The following is a 15,858-nucleotide window of genomic DNA, read 5'->3' on the forward strand; positions in this document are numbered from 1 at the left end:
TCTATTTTTTAAAAAATTTTTTGAAGAAAAGTGCATGAGAAAATTGCTATATAAATTCTAGATTTATTATTATTGTGTTTAGTTATGCAGAATTTAGACACAGTCATCATTTAGACCAGAGGTGAGGACACATTAGCATGTGCTAAAAGGCTAACTAATCCTTTTAGCTTGCATACTTTATTTCTCTTGCTGGTAAATTCTTGTAAATTGTATGAGGTGAGATAGAGTAAAACATATCAGCACATTTATGAGAGAAAAAAGATATCTCTTAAAGTAGTTACAGAAATCACAATGTGGGCATTCAACACTTTATTCACAACTACCAAGCGCTATTAAATGTCCACACGTTAACTGAAACAAAAATAGAGATATGATTAATCTATAGAACTGTACAAGGAATTGTTATGTTCAAACCGTCTGTCATATGAAATTGTCTTGCCATTACAGTAGTCCCTTTAGAAAGTGCAGAGCGTATTTCAACAAACCACCGGGAGCATTTTTATCAAAGTAATGACACAAAATCTGGTGCAAAAATGATTGACATTAGGTTCAGTCAAAAGAGGGTGGGTGTATAAGATAAAAACAAAATTGTCAAATATCAAAAAAAAAAATGAACAAGGCATTAAAGCTATGGTTAATAAGTGAGCTGATCCGTATGTCAGACACATAGGCTTGTCAGATGCAGACTCAGTTTCAGGCCACTGATCAGCATTCAGACATTTTACCATTTTAATCTCTTTTAACTGCAAAATCCTTCCAGTGAACTAGAATTCTGACTAAAAAATTCCCACAATGCACTGTAAAAAAATGGTTCCAACTAAGTGAGGAATTATATCAACTAAAATCTGTTCAGAAACAATGTAATTTAGGTTTGTTAATTATGGATGGCAAATTTAAGGAACCCTGATGTCTCTGTAATGCTGTAGGAGAGATTTTGCTGGTAAGGTTTGGATCCACTTGGTGCCCTTAGATATAAGAGTCATAACAAATCAATACAAAGTCATTGTGACCGATCACATTTCTACAATTTGAAGTGGTACAACAGGGTCATCACATGGCTTAATGTATATTAAAATAGTGTAAATCATATGCTATGACTTTTCACAGTCACAAATTCTCAACATAACGACTTCAGAGTGTCGTCAAAAAACAACAGCTGAGGGAATATCTTTTGAAAGAATGGGGTTTTAGGGACTCGTGTTCCCAAACCTGTGATGTGGATTTTCCTTTTAATTAGTATTGATTAGATAATTCCTTAAATTACTTTATTGTTTTTACTATCATTTTTTTCACAGAAATACTTAAAATGTTATTTAATATATTAAAAAATGGAAACCGAAAGCATTTTTTACGTATTAAATAAAATCTGCCAATAACAATATCATTAGACAGGCTGGTTTTAGTATTTCAGAAACTAATGCTCTTCGTACAAGCCTATTAACTTTACAACGACTAACAAAGTTTCTATGATAGCTCAAATAAACACTCGACAAACATTGTGTGTAGAAAAGCATCCTAGAGTGTTTTATATGCGAATGCGTTTCTGCTTATCATGGCTGTAAAGAGTGGTTATATGACTTACTGCATCCTTCCTTTCAGCTTAAACCAGTCAGGCCTCTGAGCTCTCTCAACAACAAGCTTATGCCCCAGAGCCACTGCTCACGGGAGAGGGTCGATTGTCTTTTTATTGTACCATTCTATGTAAACTCTTGAGACTGCTGCCTGTGAAAGATCAGCAGTTTCTGAAATACTCACACCAGCCTATCTGTTGACTTGAACCTGCATGATTTCATGCATTGTGCTGCAGTCACATGATTATACAGTATAACTGCATAAATATCTGTTTCTAATGGCTCCTAAAAGGGTTTGAGTGTATATTGTATTTATATTATTTATTTAACAAATGGGTTTTCCCCCCAGTTTACTGCATTATTTGTGTGGTAACACTTTAAAAGAACAGTACATGAATAATCCTGCACTAATACCTGAATTAATACTTATTTAAATATGAACTAATGATGAATTAAGGCATGAACTAGAGTTAACTTTAACTGTGATGTGAGTCTTATGTGAGAATCCATGAGTGAAAACAACCATCTTAAGTATTTATATGTTAGTTAATGTATTAATTTTCAAATAGGAGTAAACCCAATTAAACAAGCTATATGAGAAAGAATATGAATTTAAGAAGCATTATTTCAAACTGTTTATATATTTTGACAACTTCATTGGATGCCACTGGATTACTTTCATAATTTACAATGATCCTTCCAAATAAAAATGGAAAGACACATTAACGATAATCACCAGTAATTTCATCTCAACATATTTTGTGTCATTCTCCATCCATTTCTCTTCTAATCTCACTCTAGTACTAGAACCTGCCCGGACCTCTGCTCTTTTATTCAGGGTGAAATGAATACAGTAACATTTATTTATTTAGCAGACATCATTATCTATTAATACCTAAAAGCAGTTTTCTTTAAGATTATTTTCCAGGTATTAGTGCAGGATTATTCATGTACTGTTATTGTAAAGCATTACCCTTTGTTTTTAATACTTTTGATACTTAGATACAGAAAATGGCTTGGATGGAAACATAACTCCATAAATAGTATCCACATAAAACCAACAACCTACAAATAAGCTAAACTATTTTACTTTTACTGAGTTACGATCTATCCGGGTGAGCACTTACGTTCTGAACTGCATCAACTAATGACCATGGACCGAACAAAAAAGTTAAGATGTGCTGATCAATAAACATTAACATGATCCAAAAAAAAGAAAATGTAAAAAAAAAAAAAAAAAAAAAAAAAAAGAATAAATGCCTCATGACCTTGACTGTTGTGTGTCATATAAAATATACTTTAACATTTACAGCATATTCATTTGCAAACGTACATTCAAATACATACTGCCGTTTTATATAGTTGCTCAGACTTTAGTAGCACCGTGTATAGCACAGATACCTAGGAAAAATTCCGGTTAAAAGGAAATGCACACATTATAATCACACCAAACCTTTAGCGTTATTTTTTTGTGTTTTTGTTTTTTTTTCTTAAAAAAGCACATTTGTGTCAGTAAATAATGTTTTTTTTGTCTTATCAATGGGACACAGTACAACATCTGAAACACATCCTGTTGTACCCAGTTTATGAAGAAGCAGGTTTACGCTGAAGTGGCTCATCAGTAATAATTCCTGTCTTTTAACTCTTTGTTATTACTGATAAGCCACACACCTGAGACTGTTGTGACTCTAACTGCTAGTAGTAAGAATTTAATGACAACCTTTAGGGGTCTACACAACCTTTTTTTTTTTTACACAAACAGTCCCAAAATGAGTAGGCAAACAAAAATAAGAGTAAAAAAGAAACATTATTGAAAATATATGATGTGCTTTAATTTACACCTACCTACATACACTGTCCAGATCATTTAACAGGAATCTGTTGATGTGATGTGATGAGAGCAGGAATAAAAGCAGTGTGTGCTTATGAAGACCTGCACTCTTTCATTACTTTGTCCAGATGTTACAGCTGCTAATGTGTTAACCCTTGTGTTCTGTTCTTTTCTTAGCAATAGATATCTTGCTGACTCGCACCAGAATTTTATAGCAATACAATATGATTTAAAAACAGATCTCCATGTCAATTATTACCAATACTGCTTTCCTCCTTTTCCCATCATTTCTTGTATCCCTTTTTGTTTTTGTCAACATTCCAAAAACATCGTAAACCCTTATGATTTTACATCAACTTTGATGTACATCAACACATATCTGAGGGGTCGAAGAATATCACATCAAGATAAAATAACTTCTTCCACAACCACACAAACATATTTCTCCTTGCTACTCTCAGGTGATAAAATCCTGAACATTATCTCTGAAACAAAAGTGATCTGAGCCTAGAGCAGACAGTGCTGTGTCATAAAAATAATTTTTAGGGTGGTTCTTACTTATCAAACAGGTCATTGACAGTCAAACAGAACAGAACATAAGGGTTCAAAGTATCTAATTTAACGTGGCCTCGAGGTTAGCCAGGACATAGGATAAGGGGTTGTTGGACATTGAGGCAGTCATGGAAAGAGACTGGGGAATGTGCCACATGAGCTGAAGCTGTGCAGGGGAGACGTACCAGACAGCCATCAACACTTACAGAACTCAAAAGAAAACACGTACACGTATCCACAATACAAAACAAAGTCCAAATATGTCAACTTTCTTTCACTTGTCACTTTCTCATCAATCTCACAACCTCACCTGCCCAATGTTCAAAGATGAAATGTGCACTCTTTGAGGTCTAGACGATCTCTGGGATATTACTATTGTGATGGACAGACTTAAAAAAGGGACAGATGAACTGAAAAAACATAGCCTGTAGGTTGAGGCTGATGTGGAAGACTGATGTGGACCGAAGAGGCGGAACGAGAGAACGAGAGGTAGGAGAGAAAGAGTTCGGTTGTAGGCTGGAGGTAAACTTCTGTACGAAGGTTAAGAGTCTTCTCTGAGGAACGAGGTAACGACCCATACAGGCCCATACAGAAAGTCATAAGGAGACATGGGAATAGCTGCAGTCACAGTGGGCGGTGCCGAACCTCCGCCGACCTGTCCGTTTCTGAATAAAAACCTCCCCCTCGTCATCTTCGTCACTGTCCTCTTCCTCTTCCTCCTCCTCCTCCCCCTCTCTCTTCCCCTCTTCTGTTCGTCCACTCCACATATGCATGTTCAATATTTCCTCTGAAGTGTCCCTGTCCTTGTGTGAGCTTGAAGAGAGCAGACGCGTGGAAAGAGAAGAAGAAGAAGTGGGAGGGGCCGAGGAAGAGGGGTGTGGCTTTGGTCTCAATCCCAAAGCTTCTCTTAGAAGTTCTGTCCCCGCCTTTCTCAGCAACAAAGCAGGAGTGGCCAGAGTGGTAAGATAGACAACTGACGCTGAGCCACTGGCAGAGGACACAAGAGCACAGTCTCTTCCTCTGGCCCCTCCCACCAGGTCACGTGGGCAAGGCCGGTTATGGTTGCTAAGGAACGTGTACGTGTGGTCCACGGAGCGGCTGAAGTGGGCCCAGTCCTCCAGGCTCAAGGTGAAGTTGAGGTTGAGATCGTAGGCATGCTCATCGAGTGTGTACAAGGGTTGAAATTGGCTCATATCCTCCTGGGACTTATCCTTCCCATCCTTCCCAAATCTGCCCTCTATGTAGGTAAATCACACACACACACAACATACAAATTCACACTTGCTGTTTGACATTAAACAGTACCGTTCTCAGTATAAAAGGGCATCATGTAAATAACAGTGACATGCCTTAAATGAAATGGATTGATGTTAACAGTTTCAATATGGAGCAAATGAGGCAAAACAGTGATGAGAGAAATAAACCAGGCGCATGGTCAGAGAGAGGTATAAAGGCATATATATGCCCCAGGCAATCCCCTACAGAACCAGAGAGGTAATAAGTGATTTGTTGATGTGTTGAGAAATGAAAGAGGTGTACTATATCTACCCTCTAATGGCTTCAAAATAAAAGAACAGTCCAGGAATAAAAAAACCAAAAAAAAACCAAAAAAAAAAACATCTCCATGCAGACAGGCAAAGCAAGAAACCTTCTCTGAAACAAGCAGATAGGAAAGCAAGTCAAATAAACAAACAAAAAACGTAGGTCAAATTAGAGGAAAGGGAAAAGATGATTTAGACTGGGCGGTGGTTTAAGTGGTCTCATATCCCGAAGGAAGGTGAAGAAGCAGAACAGTCCAAACTCACAGCAATTTGGAGGCAGACTTCCTCATTTTGGGCCATTTGCGACGCTGAAATTGCCTAATGCCACAAGCAATGATAAAACAGTGTTACTCTGCCACCCAAATTCAAGCAGGTGTCCAAGGAGAGCCAATCAGAAGGCTTGTAAAGCTTTAACATTTACAGCTCAGCAGCCAGAGTAAACATGCAAGAAGATGAAAGAGAGACAGAGAGAGAGAGAGAGAGAGAGAGAGAGAGAGAGAGAGAGAGAGAGAGAGAGAGAGCAGTGTAATGCCCTCTATGGAATTAAAATAAAGGAGAAGACACTTTAATAGCCATAAAACTGATGGCAACTACACATGGTCTAGTGAGTACTGAAAAGAAACACACTACATGTTTCATTACAAATCATTAATACTAAATAGAGCTGATCAAATCCAACCAAATCCAATTCAATTAAATGTTGTCATCATCAGGAGACACTTTATCCTGGTCAGGCTGGTGGTGAACCCAGATCCTCTTCCATGAACATTGGGTGTGTGTTAGTAATATACTCTGGATGGAACACACATTCACACACTCCTTCACACCTTAGGGACAATTTAGTCTTAATTCAAATTCAACCTAAAAAAACCCTCTTCTCCTTTATTTTGCTATTGGCCTGTTTAATTGTAAAATTGTTAAGTTGTGTTGTGTTCATCAAAACACTTTGCATTCATCAGTGCAAGCAAATTGTTGACTAACAGAATGCTGTTTGTAACAGACGTTCGGTCTGAGTCATACCAATCTGTTAGTGTCATTCTACTCTACTGAAGTCATGAATTCATTTAACGAAGATACCTGTATTCATCATAGCTGCTTCTCTCTTTGCCTCCTGAAGAAGAGACGATATCATCAGTTAGAGAGCGTGAAGACAGATGAATTTACAGTGACGCACACACTCCTTTATAAAACCATGAGCTGACTGGCCTATTTACATGCTAATCATTATATATTTAACTTGTATATACAACTAGCATATCTCATATTAGCTACTGCTTGGAGAAATACTTACTGAGTTCAAAGCTTTTATCATAATCGTTTATTTCATGTCAACAAACTGGTTTCTGCTGTGTTCAGTAGGCGATGAGAAGAAAGAATGTAGCAAGATAATATGTATGACTGACGTTTTGCACTTTAATTACTCTCATTGCATGCTACAACAATCAACAGTCATAAAGAAACACACAGGATCAGGTTCATCTGGGCAGGATGCGAATAACAGACACCTGACTTCAGCAGCAGAGCAGCTCAAATACTTAACATGAGAAGGTCTGTTTGCATGAAAACAGAGAACAGAAAGCAAGGCAGGGCCAGGGTCATGTGAGGATGAGGATGACGGAGACGTGGGAACACTACTCTCAGCACCATCCTTAGCCATGGCGGGTATAAAGGTATGGAGAACGAGCGCTATGTGGAATCTGACAGCAAATATTACAGCAAATACTCCAGCCAGTCAGGTATCTGTGCGATTGTGTATGCATGCATTTGGGTCTGTGTGTGTGTATGTGTGTGTGTGTGCGTGTATGTGTGTGTAACTCACCCAGGTCCATATTGCGTATGCGGGGGTTACACTGTTTGTGGCCCTTGCAACCTCGTAGCTCCATGAGTTGAACATGCATTTGGTTTAGAACATGCCGATCCAGTGTGTTTACTGCGTTGATCAACTACAAACACAAACACACACACAAACACAAACATACAAACTGGGACTGTATATTTGTATAAAGATCACTGCAGAGAACATTTACATTGAATGAGTAAATTACTCATTACTATGTTAAATAACACAGCTTATCACATAATATAGGGAAGTGGTTATAGTCTTGGTGTACTGATTGGAAGGTTGTGAGTTTGAATCCCAGAATGAGCAGGCTGCCACTGCTGGACCCCTGAGCAAGACTCTTAACTCTCAGTTGCTCAGATTTATTAATCAGATAAATGCAAGTTGCTCTGAATAAGAGCACCTGCCAAATGCTATAAGTGTAATTTCTCTGACCTGTTCAACTCGAGGCCTCTTTTAAAAGTATAACGAGTATATCTTAAAAACTACAAGGCATATTTGAATAATATATAAATAAATAAATAAATAAATATACTGTGTGTATATATATATATATATATATATATATATATATATTTTTTTATTCAAATACGCCTTGTATATTCCATTGGAATCTGCAGAATGTGGTTGTTGTGACGTGTAATGGTCAATTGCTTGCGTCGGTTTTGTAATGTCTACTCATTTTTTTCTGTTCATTTAGCTGCTTGGTGTTGGTATTGTGTTTTGTTTAGGTGGAAATGCCCTTTGTAGTCTTATAGCACAGCTTCTTCCCGTACATCTGATATACTGCATGTGTAGATACATTCAGGCTTTGTATGCTTAAGAAAGGATTTATTATTTCTGTCCTGGCTCACTCCCCCCGTTAGGTGGAAGGGGTTAACTTCAAACTTCAAACCTGTGTGCAAGTCACAGCTAATACTAGTCAGTTTAGTAAAGCTACTTGACAGCTCTTGGTAAGTCGCAAGGTTTTAAACAGGTCATTATTGTTGTTAGAATAAATGACTGCAAATTAATAGGGACTGTTTGAGTAAGAAATAGTTTATCATGATTAATAGAGTGGTGTGTGTGTGTGTGTGTGTGTGTGTGTGTGTGTGTGTGAGGGAGAGAGAGAGAGACAGTGGAACACTCTTTCAGTCAGCATTAATTCTACACCATTGTTGATGAGAGAGATCGGAGGAAAATGGCCATATTGGCTCTTTACAATCACAAAAAAAAAAGAATCTATTTGAATGCACAATGTTGTGAGTGTAGACAGAGATGGGCTACAACAGGAGAAGCACTCATAGGTTTCCACTTCTCTAGACTTATTGAAAATAAATAAAAGTTTTGAAAAAGACCAAGTAATGTTTGTTTTTTCCAGCTTCAAACTCTCCAGAGTTTTTGGCTAATAGGAGAGTTACAGGAATGTGTATATACACTACATAACTAATTGTACATTGACACTTTTTTTTTCATTCACATGTTTGTACATTTATCTTTTTTGCTTGACAAGTGCCTAAATAACGCCTATTTTCATCCTTTCTTTATCAATACCTTTGGCAAGTGTTTGGTGACTAACTGTGCCAAACTTTGATATTATTTAACTAGGACAATTATATGTTCTATAATTATATAATATTTATAATAATAAATGTGTTGTTGTAGAATAATAAATAATAATAATTCATTCATTCATTCATTTTCTACCGCTTATCCGAACTATTTCCTCGGGTCACGGGGAGCCTGTGCCTATCTCAGGCGTCATCGGGCATCAAGGCAGGATACACCCTGGATGGAGTGCCAACCCATCACAGGGCACACACACTCTCATTCACTCACGCAATCACACACTAGGGACAATTTTCCAGAGATGCCAATCAACCTATCATGCATGTCTTTGGACCGGGGGAGGAAACCGGAGTACCCGGAGGAAACCCCCGAGGCACGGGGAGAACATGCAAACTCCACACACACACAAGGCGGAGACGGGAATCGAACCCCGACCCTGGACTTGTGAGGCGAACGTGCTAACCACTAAGCCACCGTGCCCCCAAATAATAATAATAATAAAAAAAATAAAAAATCTAGCATCACAATAATTTGAAAGCATTAAAACAGTAATTTAAAAGAATCATAATTAAAGAGCAAATATTTAAGAACAGGATCATAAGATTGTTATAAACTGAACTTGTACCAAAGAAATAAAACCTGGCCAGTAACAATTTTCTGCTTCCAACTTCCTTTTTATTTAGTGCCAAAATTCTGACCTGGTATGGATCTGTGTTAAGGTCAAAGTATTCCAGGAAGCCTGTAGCAAACTCGCAGAACAGGAAGTTATGCGTCTCATTGATGGTCCTCATACACCAGTATGTGTTGTTGTTGGCGCTGGTGCAGGCGCAGAAAGGTCCCACTGTAAGCAGCAAAGCATGGCCAATAAATGAGAGATTTCAAGAATAAAAGCAACATATGTGTGTGTGTGTGTGTGTGTGTGTGGCATACAGGTCCAGAAGGGGGCAGTCTGCCAGTGCTGGTTATCATGAGTAAAGCAGGTGAGTCCTGGCATGCTGCATGTGTCATTGTTACGAAGGCGCTTCAACATCTTCCTGAGCTTCTTCCTGCGCTTCTGCTCCATCATCACCCATGCCTTCTTATCCTTCTCCTGCGCTTTCCTACAGAGAACAATGTTAAATTCGCTGATAGACACTCACACACACACACACACACACACACGTTTTTATTTTTTGTTTTGTTCACCTGAATGGATGCATGCTGTCTGATTTATATTTCCTCAGCTTACTCTTGAACTTGGATTTGTAGCTGAAATATATCCAAAAACAAGCAATTTCTTTTTCTTTTTCTTCTTCTTTTTTTTATTATTATTATTATTATTATTATTATTAGTAGTAGTAGTAGTAGTAGTAATGTGTTAATAATGTTATTTTAAATGTTATTGATTTATTTATGAATCATTAATACAGTTTTTTCCCCCAAAAATGAAGCGTAATTTTACGATTGACAGCTGTCACTCTTACATGTACTTGCTGCAGTCGCAGTCTCCAGGCCTCACCCTCTTCAAGTGACCTCTGACCTCTCTCAGGTTCTTAATCTTCGTCTGCAGTGTCTCGATCTGAGAGGTGAGGATAAAATCTTCATCACAAAAATCGACAGCGTGTGGAATGCTTGTGAAAAGTGGGAGTATACTTTGTATACGTAGGTTTTTGCCTACCTCGTGGTCGATGTGGAGTTTATGATCTTTCCATGCCTGCAGAGATTTGTACAATCCTACGTCGCACTTTACTGTATCGTTGGCCAGGATGGAACACCTGGAAATAAAACATACATGCATTCAATACCTAGAGTGTGAGAAATAAACGGCATTTTGTAAAGCAGATCTCAAACTGTAATCATTTTCATTTGTTGTAATGTAAACAAAGACAAGCCTTTGTGGAACAAAGACATGACAACTTACACCCTCTTATGACATAAATCTCGTAGTGTCCAGCAACTTGTTTAAGCAACTTTTATTTGAAAAGAAAATGCTATGCAAGAAGTTCTGCCAAATATGCAGGCGTGAGTTTATGTAGGTCTTTCTATCTGGATCATTGTGAACTGTCTGGGATTAATTTGCTAAGGCTTTTTTCTGACATTAGATCTACCTTGCCAGTTTCACAGTAATTCAAGATTTGTCATGTGAACTCATGTATATGAAAAAAAAAATGTGGATTTTACTAAAATATTATTCAATAATAAATAGAAATGTTATTATTTTTTAATCAATAGAGTTTGGTATTGGTTACTGTCTTATGACCATTTAGACTATTCTGTAAAACACACACACACACTTACCTGTGTGTGACTTTAATAGATGAGGGCAATGCCAGGCTGTTGCTGGTCTGTGGCTCAGCAGTCGGACCCATTCCGCTGAACACCTCCTCTTCCTGGTGGGCATGGCTCAGGTTCCTGCTCCTTACTGGTTGGTATTCACCATCCAGATCTACAGCATAGAGATCTCCATCTATCTCCACTGAAATCGAGCGAGTGTACCGGTTCCTGGAGTAGCTTTTCAGGGTCTTCATTTCTGCCAAACACATGAGTGTGAGTGTGTAATCCAGGACATTCATGCTAATTAGTTGTGATGTCTAGATTTGTGGTTTAGTCTCGAACAAATTCCACTTTCCCAAGGACGTCATTGTATCATGAGTCTGAATCTCCACAGGGGAATTTCTCACCATTCCGTGAAGCTGATGAAGCGTCTCTGGGGAATAATGAAACGTCTTCAGGACTAGAAGATAAATTCAGTTGCCTGACTCACTTCTACTAGGCATACAGCAACGAATCTACACTTTATCCACTAGGGGGCAGTGTAGTATTACAAAGAGACAAAGTGGGATTAAGTGCACGCTACACAAGTCCACACAACACCCTCTGTACAGCTCACATAACATTGAATTGTTTCTTGTAAAATCTGTTTTGCCTTTATAGTAGAGTGCACACTACACAACCGAGCACACACTAGAACCTTAGAAACTGTGAGATCTTTCGCTGATACAAACACCACTGCATCAGGAAACAAACACAAGATGTATGAAGACAATGAAGAGTGTGGAAATCTAGTTTTTCAATTTGTAAAAAGTCAATTATGTGTAAAGATGCATAATTAACTTCAATAAAATCGTCAAATTCATTCGAAACACAATTTCTTCTGTTTTTCGTAGGTGCTTCTTACTTATTTACTTCATTATTGCATACCTTACTATCAAGACATGCTTTTTTTATTAAATAGGAGATTTCTCTGCTGTAAGAATAAAATATCTGTATGCAGGTTTTTTATTTATTGACATATTTACAGTATGATTTTATACTATACATTTCTTATTACTGCTTTCATTTCTTTCAGTTATTTGATGGGATCTCTCTCTCTCTCTCTCTCTCTCTCTCTCTCTCTCTCTCTCTCTCTGGCTTGATCACTCCTAATCAGAGCAGCTTGCTACTTCATTTAAACGATAGGAGTGAGAATTTCACATTTTGCCCTCACACCCTCATTGTCTGTTTATTTTTGTTCCCACAGTTGGTCCCATGTTACTTATACTTGATATGTTGTGATGAATTTAAACCTAATTGAAAAACTTCTCTGAAAGGCTCCATTAAAAAAAAGATCTGTCACAAAACAGGGGGCACGGTGGCTTAGTGGTTAGCACGTTCGCCTCACACCTCCAGGGTTGGGGGTTCGATTCCCACCTTGTGTGTGTGGAGTTTGCATGTTCTCCCCGTGCCTCGGGGGTTTCCTCCGGTTTCCTCCCCCGGCCCAAAGACATGCATGGTAGGTTGATTGGCATCTCTGGAAAATTGTCCGTAGTGTGTGAGTGCGTGAGTGAATGAGAGTGTGTGTGTGCCCTGCGATGGGTTGGCACTCCATCCAGGGTGTATCCTGCCTTGATGCCCAATGACGCCTGAGATAGGCACAGGCTCCCCGTGACCCGAGAAGTTCGGATAAGCGGTAGAAAATGAGTGAGAGTGAGTGTCACAAAACATGTACTAGGTGAAATTAGTAAAAAATCTGTCTCTAACAGTAGGATTAAAAAGTCCTAAACTTTCCACATAGAGGACGTGTGTAGTTTCTGTACTGAATGAGAAGTTTTGTTCATCTTTCTAAAGGAAGCTAATTGTTAGCTAATTGTTCATTTATGTACATCAGCAACCATTCTCCATATGCTACACATGATTACACAGTGAAAGTAGCTTGTATTCGACCAAAATTCCATTCTTTCCAGGAAAGTAACTAACAGGGTAACGTGTTATGGTGTCAAACTAAAATGACTCCGACAACACATGAAGGCAGCATAATTGCTTACTTTTTTTGGACAGCAGGGTCTTTTTCTTCAGAGTGCTAAGTCTGTAGCTGCTAAAGTCACAGTCACAGTCATCAGGCTCAGTGCTCGCTTTGGCATTGGCGTTAATGGGGCGTTGGTAGAACTGGGGCTTTGTGCTGGACACTGGTTTCTTTACTGATGTAAGACTGGCCATGCCTTTGCACTTATAAAGCCTCAGCTTCCCAGTGGAGTCCTCCACACACTGCCACTTCTACAGAGAGAGAGAGAGAGAGAGAGAGAGAGAGAAAGAAGGAACACAGGACATTCAAGGAAAACTGTGAGCACTTGGGACACAAGTACAAGCACATAAGTAGGCCTCTCTCTCTCTCTCTCTCTCTCTCTCTCTCTCTCTCTCACACACACACACACACACACCGCACTATTTTAAGCCAACCCAACCCACACCTCCATTTTCGTGGAGTGTACGTGCTGAAAGCATTTTGTCACAGAGGATCAGTGTTTATATCACGCCTATGACACTGCGCAGGTGAAAAGCGGCACCCGCGTGCATTGTGTGTGCGCCTGTGTTTGTGCGTTTGTGTACGTGGGTTCGGGTCGATTAAGTGGTGAGAATTGCCTCCCTGATCCCTGCCTGCTCTCTTTGTCATCTGTAATTACAATACGATGCCAAGTTCTCCTTGTTAAAAGCCTCGTTAATGAAGAGCTTGAGTTGCGTGCTTTTCATCTTACACGATGGTGCTCGGGCCCTGTCAGGTCATTAAGAGCGAGACGATGCTATAAAAGCGCCAGTATAATGCTCTGCACCACAGCCAGCTGGAAAGAAAAAGTGGGGCTAAAAATGGGCATTGTGATACACCGTGTCTTTGTTTTGGGATGTTTCTTCATGCCAAAATAATTTCAGTTGCACGATTAAAAGTACAGTCAATCAAAGCTGACTTGATTTCTCTCACTTGTCACACACAGGGTCAATCTAGAATTAGCATATGTATATAAATCCACATTTACTGTGTGATATTTTAAGTATATGGTGTTGCGAAAGGTTTTATCCGTCATCATTCATTTATTTATCATCATTAACTGCTTCGTCCTGATTTTGGTTGTAGTGAATCCAGGGTTTATGAAGCTCCAGAGTCCAGGGTTTGATCGTGAGCTCAGGTTACTCTCTTTGTAGAGCTCTGTGCATGATCCCTGTGACTGTGTGGGATTCTTGTGGCACTTTTCCTCCCACCTCCCATCAGTAGGTGGTGTGTGTGACACCCTGCCATGAACTGACTTTTTATTCAGTGTGAATCCAGAATGTATTCATCCTGTGATAGACTCCATAACCTTGGTGAATATAAAGAAGTTATGAAAGTGTTTCCAATCTTTCTTGACTAATGGATGTTTTTCCCCAAACACTGTCACTGAAATAGCTTCATCATTTATTTAAGATTCAAACCCTATAATTAGGTTGAGCTATTGTGTGTAATGTACTTTATACGACGGTCTTTGCTAATTCTCTTCGGAGGAGCCAAAACTTTTGGAGCTGACTGTACTTATACAGAATTTACTGTTTTTTCATGCTTGTTTTTTGACTATTATTACTAGGGATTTTAGGGAACAAACAGATCAAAATCTAAATCATGAACACACACCTAATTATGTCTTTTTTTAATTATTCCCTTGTCCTTTCTAATTAGTTCAACTTAACAAATAATATTTGTAAGTTGCTTAGAATTATTTATGATCATCTAATTATTTAAAATGTTTCATTATTTCAAGTTTTCTTGTGTGTGAGCGGAATTAATGTTATATAAAGGTGTGTCGATGATCAAATGGAATCATGCAAGGGTTATATGATTAAAAAATATAAAAAAAACAATAATGATAAGGAAAAACAGACGAAGTAGGAACAAAAGAATAATAAATGAAGGATAAATATCTACAATAATCAACATGAATATCTACAAAATCTATAATAAGCATAGTTACCAAATGAAACTCAGTCCAATTTAAAATTACAGGAAAGTACAATATCATCAGTAATATTTGAGTATCATCAGATAACTGTTAAAATAATCCACTGGATTGATCTGGTATTTTTATATCTGTGTAACTTGGTACTGTGATACTGTCTGTAAGAACAGCACATAACCGAAAGAAAACAAAACAAAAAAAAATAGTGCTGTCAGAAACAGAAGGTTTACTGCAGTTTAAATGTAAACAGTATATAATGCATAAAAAGATATTATGCATTACTGAGCATATGTTTCAGCATTTTTATTGGAGATGGAACAGGAAATAACACATACTTATAACAGTTTTATAGCAATACTCCAAAATAAACTCTGTGTCATTTGACTCTGGGTGTCGTTTGACTAACTGAATCGTATCATATTAATTCCTTGACAAGAGAACAAACTATACAAAAGTTACAAGCAAAAACATTTGATCTAGCAAAATTTGGTGACATTCGAGTTCAGCCTAATTAGGTTTTTCATAAAATTAACAATATGAACAATTTGAACGCAAATGAATTGGAGATAAAGAGGTGTTTGTTCTAAGCCCAGAAATTCACTAAGTCATCTGAGTCTGTGACAAATGGTTCAAACTGTATGTCCAGTTTTGTAATTTTATTGTATTGATCACTGTAGCGCCACCAGGTGGCCGATTGAGGCTAGAATTTAAGTCTCTACCCATTAATGTTTGCTCTGCATGATTAGTTTTAGGTAAT

General features: G+C 38.1%; 1 protein-coding gene across 4 annotated transcripts in view; it reads right to left on the reverse strand.

The window, feature by feature from the left end:
- Positions 1–277: 277 nt before the first annotated feature.
- sulf2b (sulfatase 2b) overlaps positions 278–15,858 on the reverse strand; it is a 128,061-nt gene continuing 112,480 nt past the window's right edge. For 2 of the 4 annotated variants that reach the window (XM_060894105.1, XM_060894103.1), the window contains 9 exons: positions 13,167–13,395; positions 11,161–11,392; positions 10,541–10,637; positions 10,347–10,441; positions 10,069–10,131; positions 9,814–9,983; positions 9,582–9,724; positions 7,315–7,438; positions 278–5,191 (listed from right to left, as the gene is read on the reverse strand). In XM_060894105.1, the coding sequence (XP_060750088.1) occupies positions 4,551–5,191; positions 7,315–7,438; positions 9,582–9,724; positions 9,814–9,983; positions 10,069–10,131; positions 10,347–10,441; positions 10,541–10,637; positions 11,161–11,392; positions 13,167–13,395 (1,794 nt within the window). In that variant the 3' untranslated portion in view covers positions 278–4,550. Of the gene's footprint in view, positions 5,192–5,759; positions 5,814–6,572; positions 6,607–7,314; positions 7,439–9,581; positions 9,725–9,813; positions 9,984–10,068; positions 10,132–10,346; positions 10,442–10,540; positions 10,638–11,160; positions 11,393–13,166; positions 13,396–15,858 lie in introns of all 4 variants that reach the window. The other 2 variants (XM_060894106.1, XM_060894107.1) reach the window with 2 other exon arrangements.

Source organism: Tachysurus vachellii, chromosome 19 (genome assembly GCF_030014155.1).
Source record: "Tachysurus vachellii isolate PV-2020 chromosome 19, HZAU_Pvac_v1, whole genome shotgun sequence".
NCBI classification, from domain to species: domain Eukaryota; kingdom Metazoa; phylum Chordata; class Actinopteri; order Siluriformes; family Bagridae; genus Tachysurus; species Tachysurus vachellii.